Genomic DNA, 6,546 nt, shown 5'->3' with positions numbered 1-6,546 from the left:
TTTTATGGTTGCATAATATGTCTATAGACAACTTAAATAGCGTCCTAAAAAGAACATATTAGGACACTTTTACAATGTTCTAATATGTGATTACCTACTTTTAATCTTTTGATACACTTACAAGCGTCCTTAGAAATTAATTGATAGGACCCTTACGATGTAACATTATAACTAATTTAGTACCAAGAAAAGGGGTCCTAATATACCAAATAAGATTATGAAACCAATTTTATGGTCGCATAATGTGTCTATAGGCAACTTAAATAGTGTCCTAAAAAGAACATATTAAGACACTTTTACAATGTTCTAATATGTGATTACCCACTTTTAATCTTTTGATACACATACAGCGTCCTTAAAAATTAATTTATAGGACCCTTATGATGTAACGTTATAGCTACTTTAAATATCAAGAAAATGGTCCTAATATCCCAAATAAGATTATAAAACCAATTTTATAAACTGGCCATCAACCTATAACATCCTAATAGTTATTGTATAAAATCAACTAATGAAAGAAATAAAACTTCATTATATTTCAAAAAAACATGTTCATAACAAAAACACTAACCATAAATAAGTTATAACATTATCTAACATAAAGTCTTAACATTTAACAAAGAAATTAAAAACAATTAAAGAAATAAGAAGCATAAAATCTTGAGTCATCATGCGTCCTCAATCCTCATGGACTACCTACAAATAAACCATCCATGTATAAGCAATAAGTTCCATGATATTAAAATTATTTGTATCACAAATTTAACAAATACATACCGAGATGAATGGATAGGGCCATGCGATGGGTGCACCAATACAATCTTGAATTGTAGAAAATAAACCATATGGTCTTACCAAGTTTTCATATTTTTTTATTGGTACTTGAACGTTTACCTCACACCATTCTGGTCCAATCTCTGTACCACCAACTAGATCATTTGGGTCCAAGCTCTGGACCCTTCCTCTTGCTACAATCTCGGTAGAGTTTAGAATGCTTTTGAGGAAAACTTCATCTCCGACCTAGATTTTAGTTTTCAACAAATATTTATTAAACTCTAGTCATAATAGTGCAAAAAATCATTTTACAAAAAAATTAATAAAGTTTTATACTAGTAGGCTAACATTATTATAGAAAAATTAAGGAAAATTGGTTTTTAAAGATTTTTATAGAAAAATACCCGTAAACGTTGATGTCCATTGGTTACATTGGGGAAATGTTGTGATGCAAGAGGTTGAACACTGGAACCACCCCTCGACCCTTCCATCTCTGATACTTGGGCTCGTAACTGGACCACAGTACTAGTAAGTTCTTCACATTGAGACTTCAATTGGATGTTTTCTCTATGACATGCTGAACGACTTGGTATTACACCCCAAACATCAGCAGCACGAACACCCAGACCATACATAACCGCATCACCATTTCGATTATTACCCATTACTTTAGAAAAAACATCATCTGGTCCAGGCTTATCGATCGAGCCCTCGGGAAGATTAGAACTAAGTTGTTGCATCTGTGCCTATATTAGACATAGTAACAAAAATAAGGTATGTATTTTTAAGAGCATCAAGAACACATAGAAAAAATATGTGTATGAATATATAAGCATATTATTTACAATTGCATTTGAAGCTTCCAAATTTTTGGTAGTTCCATCTTTGGAGAAACATGCACGAAACATTTTACAATCGACTTGGATCTTGTCCCTTAGATGCCTGTTTGAATAAAAAGAAAATAAGTATTAACAATGGATATCGACATGCTACATTAACAATTGCACTATCTCATACAATCACCTTTAGCTCTTCGCGGACTCGAGCATAACTTTTTTTACCCGTTACTTGAACCATCTTCTTCTTTGACCGATTCGCCTTGTTTTTTTCACTTACGAGCTTCAGTAGACAAGTGAAATTTCAGAATGGAAAATAAACTAATGTTATTTAAAGTGGTAGGCTATTTCATACCTTAGACTTTTCTTTATTCCAATACTTCACAAGTTTCTTCCATTGTTTTTTTTGCACTTGTTTTGGCCTAGAACTTATTTGTTCCTTCAGTGACAAAGACGGATCATGGTATAGTTCCTTAACTCTTGCCCTCCAGTTCTTCACCTTCCGCCCAAATGATTGCAATATCCAGCCTTTAGCAGCTTCAGGAATATCAAATTTTGTCTAAAAATGAAACAGGTTACATGAGAAAACAAATACTTAAGTCATTAACATACATATTTTTAATTATGTACCTTTAAGAGTGCAAGCAACGCTTCTTTTTTGGCGGTCTTAACTTTATTCCATGGTTTATAAATCGGAAAATACTTTCCACTCCTTGAAAGGGTTCCCATGAAATGGGTCAGTTGACTACTTTTGTCATTAATAGGTTGTCCGTGTTCATTAACTAAAATAGGAATTATATCCCCTTTTTCTTGGGCCCAAACCTTTGGCATACGCGTTGGTCCTCTCACTCTTTTACGTACATTCCGAACTACAAAAAGTGAACATGATGTACATATATACATTAAAAAATACTAAACATATGATTTAACCAAAAAAAATAAGCAATCAAGTAGATAGAATAAACCTGCTTCATTTTCTTGTTGTGAACCTTCATGCTCTTCTTCATTTTCTGGATCTTCACATTCTTTTTCAACCAGTTCATCGTTCTGATTTTCTAAATCATTCACTTGTTCTAAATCTTCCATGTCTTTACGTCCATCATCTTTAAAACTATCTTGTTTTTCATAAGCTTCATTCATATCTATATCTTCAATATCATCAAATTCAACATCATCTTGTTCTTCATTGATATCTATAGTTACAAAAAAGGTAAGCATAAAAAACAGTTAATTGAATCTAGACTTAATATTAAGTAAATATCATACATAAAATATTTGAAAAACAAATATAGGTACCATGAAATCTCATGTTACGCTCTCCGTGGTCACCATCGTTGTCAACTGCAGATAACTTTCTCTTAGCTACAGTTGATCTCCCACTTGTATCAATTACTTGTCCCTTTTGCATATGAGATTCTGAAGATGTTAGCACACAGGAGACAGTCGGAGCAATGAATCGTTTCTGTGCTAAATTAGTATATCTTTTCAGGGACTGCGGAGCAATGTATATTGGACGTTGTTTCTGTAAGTCGAATTGTTAGAGAAGAAACCGAAAGAAATTATATTATCCGTATTTGATATTAGTACCTTTTTAGAGATTTTTGTAGCAGCTTCTTGATAGCCATATTTTGATGCAGCAGTTGCTTCCCATTGCTTTGCGAAATGTGTTACCTAAGCACGTGCGTTATCCTGTGATGAAGCTATGTCGTTACTACAAACAGTTATGCTCAAAAGTTCTTAATCCAAATGATTTGGTTCAAATGGAAAAAGAGATTGGAAAAATCCTTTGTGATTTAGAAAGGATTTTTCCGCCATCATTCTTTGATGTCATGGTTCATCTTTCGGTTCATCTTGCTTCAGATGCCAAATTAGGAGGGACAGTTCATTACCGTTGGATGTATCCAATCGAGAGGTGTGCGTTCATATTTTAGTAAATACTTTTTTTAAAGATAATATTGAATCTGATCTTAATATTTTTTTTATCACTCAGGTATTTATCTACATTAAAATCTTACGTCAAAAATAGGAGTAAACCCGAGGGTTCCATTGCACAAGGATATTTAGCTGAAGAATGTTTGTCATTTTGTTCATTGTACTTATCAAGTGATGTCGAGACCATACATAATAAGACAAGTCGGAATTATGATGACGGTGGTTTCGAGGATATTTTACCTATCTTTTCTATGTCAGGTCGGCCGATTGGTGCTACAGTGGTAGAGATACTTGACCTTGACATTTTGGCTAAAGCACATTCATATGTGTTATTCAATTGTAGTGAAGTTGATGAATTTCGAACGTAAGTAGTCATTTAGAAGTTGTGAGTTCCATTTATTATATTATATTTAAAATTGTTTTTGTTGTTGTCATGATTATCATCTTTTGACATTGCAGAGAACATCTGATGAATGTTCGTCATGAAAATCGGAAATTACGTGAGCGTGAGATTCAGCGTTTACATAGCAAGACTTTTGAGTCGTGGTTTCAAGATCATGTACGGAATAGCATAGATGTATTACTTTTAAAATACAATTTTAATGATACAACATATTCAAGCTTCTAATCGCTAGATGTATAACGAAAAATTTAACACATCTTGCCTTAATTCAGGTTGAGGAGCTGCATACCAGAGGGGATCATAGAATCACGGAAGATCTAAGAAACTTGGCAAGTGGCCCAGCTGAGTTTGTGAAAAAATATAAGGGATTTATCATAAATGGTTTCCGATTTCACACAAAAGATCTGGAACAGAATAGGAAAACACAAAATAGTGGAGTTATGCTTGAGGCCATGACAAATAGCTTCTCAAGTGCTAAAGATAACAATCCTATCGTGGGAGATGTAACATACTATGGGGTTTTGAATGATATCATTGAGTTGGAATATGCTGTTGACAGGAAAGTAGTTTTGTTCCATTGTGATTGGATCTCGAATGGTTCAAGGAAAAAGCAAGATGAGAATGGGTTTACTCTACTCAATTTTGAAGGTTTGAACCCTCATAATGACCCTTTTATACTAGCTTGTCAAGCACAACAAGTATTTTATGTTGCAGATCGTGTTGACAAAGGATGGAAAGTTGTGATCAAGACAACACCTAGAGATTCTTATGACATGAATGAACAAACATGTCTTGAGAATGTGGAAACACATTTGCAAAGTGACACATCTACGGGTCCTCAACTTGATGATAATATGAATATTGAATTGGTTAGAAGGGGTTTAAATGGGACCGTTGTTGACAAAAATACCTTAGTTTTTTATGGAGATGAAGATCTATTTGAAGCTGCTTCATGATTTCAATTAGTTATTTAATAATATGATTTTTTTTCATCGCATATTCAATACTTGTATTTGATTTTTTTTTCTGCATCGCTGATAATAATTATTTTTTCATCGCTATTGCTAGTTTTTTAATAGTTATGTCTATGTGAATAGATATGTATCACAACTAGTACATCTGCTGGGTTAGATCAGATCTTGCCTCGGATGTTCTATCATAAAGTACTGCGGGTTGGAACTCACTTGGAATAGATGGAGTAGTTTTGACTTGTCATGTTTGGGCTAGACAAAAATTCTTATGTACTTTAATGTAATGGTGTAACCGTGGGGTTTGGATGGTGTATCCCCAACACCTTGCTCGGTTTTAATTTATGAATGAAAGTTTGAGTTTGCCATTAAAAAAAATTTGATTGAGTTTGTGTCCCACTTTCAACCAGATCAGAAAACCACAACCCACAATGGAAAGAATGTAGCAGGATGAATGATGAAACTTTAGTTTCAAAATTATTTTTTGTTTACTACCATCCCGTATAATCACGGGTCAATAACCTATTGTTATTGTAAAACTCTAGGGAATAAACATCCTATAAAACTTATGTTTTACGACTCAAATATCAAGTATCCTATTACGGTGTATTATAATAACACCATAATGATTAAGCGTCCTATAAAGGTTAAAGTTATAAGACCCTAGTGTCAAGTGTCCTATTAAGTTATGTTATAATAGAACTCTAGTGAATAAGCATCCTATAAAACTGATGTTTTGTGACTCAAATATCAGGTGTCCTATTACAGTGTATTATAATAACACCACAATGATTAAGCGTCCTATAAAGGTTAAATTTAAAAGACCAAAGTGTCAAGTGTCTTTTTAAGTTATATTATAATAAAACTCTAGCGAATAAGTGTCCTATAAAACTAATGTTTTATGACTCAAATATCAAGTGTCCTATTACGGTGTATTATAATAACACCACAATGATTAAGCGTCCTATAAAGTTTAAAGTTATAAGACCCAAGTGTCAAGTGTCCTGTTAAGTTAAGTTCTAATATGACTTCGACTAGAAAGGGTCCTATAACACTGAACATTTATGACTTAACTACAACATGTCCTATTAAGTTATGTATGATAGGACCCCAGATGATTAAGTGTCCTAATACAGTACCACATAATGGGACACTCACAATTAAATGTCTTATAAAGTACTTTATTAGGATCTACATTTTAAGTGTCCTATTAAATTATATGATAATAGGACCCCAAAAAATCATCCATCCTATTAAATAGTTTTTTAGGACACCGGTTTAGTAGAGTATATTATAAAAGGACTTCAAAAGTTCATTAGTCCTATTAAATAGTTTTTTAGGACCCTCTTTTACAAGCGTCCCACAGAAAAGGTCCTAAAAAGCCATTTTTGTTGTAGTGCATCTGTTGAATGATATCCCAGGCCCAATAACACTGAAGAATATTTGAATGTCAAAGCTAAACAAGCAGAGGATATCTTAAAGAGAAATGCTCAAGTAAAGACTAGCAAAGAAATTCAGAGACATTATCAATTTTTGCTTACACAAGTCAGATCCTTGGAGCAATTTTCAAAGAATGTGTGTCAGCAAATATCAGAAAGGACAGATGAGTCCCTGAGAAAAGATTATGTTGATA

At 33.2% G+C, this 6,546-nt stretch overlaps 2 protein-coding genes across 4 annotated transcripts; one reads left to right on the top strand and one right to left on the bottom strand.

The window, feature by feature from the left end:
* Nucleotides 1-520: 520 nt before the first annotated feature.
* On the bottom strand, nucleotides 521-2,913 carry LOC110908487. 2 transcript variants are annotated; one of them, XM_022153433.2, is made up of 7 exons: nucleotides 2,576-2,684; nucleotides 2,241-2,479; nucleotides 1,966-2,169; nucleotides 1,620-1,893; nucleotides 1,179-1,520; nucleotides 778-1,020; nucleotides 521-696 (listed from the first exon to the last, which is right to left on the bottom strand). In XM_022153433.2, the coding sequence occupies exons 4-7, from the start codon at nucleotides 1,680-1,682 to the stop codon at nucleotides 679-681; spliced, it is 666 nt and encodes a 221-aa protein (XP_022009125.2). In that variant the 5' UTR covers nucleotides 1,683-1,893; nucleotides 1,966-2,169; nucleotides 2,241-2,479; nucleotides 2,576-2,684; the 3' UTR covers nucleotides 521-678. The 2 variants fall into 2 exon arrangements, with proteins under 2 accessions (XP_022009125.2, XP_035833350.1); XM_035977457.1 differs by lacking the exon at nucleotides 521-696 and having other exon boundaries at nucleotides 896-1,020; nucleotides 2,576-2,913.
* Nucleotides 2,914-3,158: 245 nt separating this feature from the next.
* On the top strand, nucleotides 3,159-5,122 carry LOC110906787. 2 transcript variants are annotated; one of them, XM_035977456.1, is made up of 5 exons: nucleotides 3,159-3,522; nucleotides 3,601-3,906; nucleotides 4,002-4,101; nucleotides 4,218-4,593; nucleotides 5,043-5,122. In XM_035977456.1, the coding sequence occupies exons 1-5, from the start codon at nucleotides 3,242-3,244 to the stop codon at nucleotides 5,057-5,059; spliced, it is 1,080 nt and encodes a 359-aa protein (XP_035833349.1). In that variant the 5' UTR covers nucleotides 3,159-3,241; the 3' UTR covers nucleotides 5,060-5,122. The 2 variants fall into 2 exon arrangements, with proteins under 2 accessions (XP_035833349.1, XP_022007557.1); XM_022151865.2 differs by lacking the exon at nucleotides 5,043-5,122 and having other exon boundaries at nucleotides 4,218-5,007.
* Nucleotides 5,123-6,546: the final 1,424 nt, after the last annotated feature.

This window comes from Helianthus annuus, chromosome 9 (assembly GCF_002127325.2).
Source record: "Helianthus annuus cultivar XRQ/B chromosome 9, HanXRQr2.0-SUNRISE, whole genome shotgun sequence".
Taxonomy (NCBI): Eukaryota; Viridiplantae; Streptophyta; class Magnoliopsida; order Asterales; family Asteraceae; genus Helianthus; species Helianthus annuus.
The sequence above is the reverse complement of the archived record's forward strand: the minus strand, read 5'-3'. Positions and strand labels throughout refer to the sequence as shown.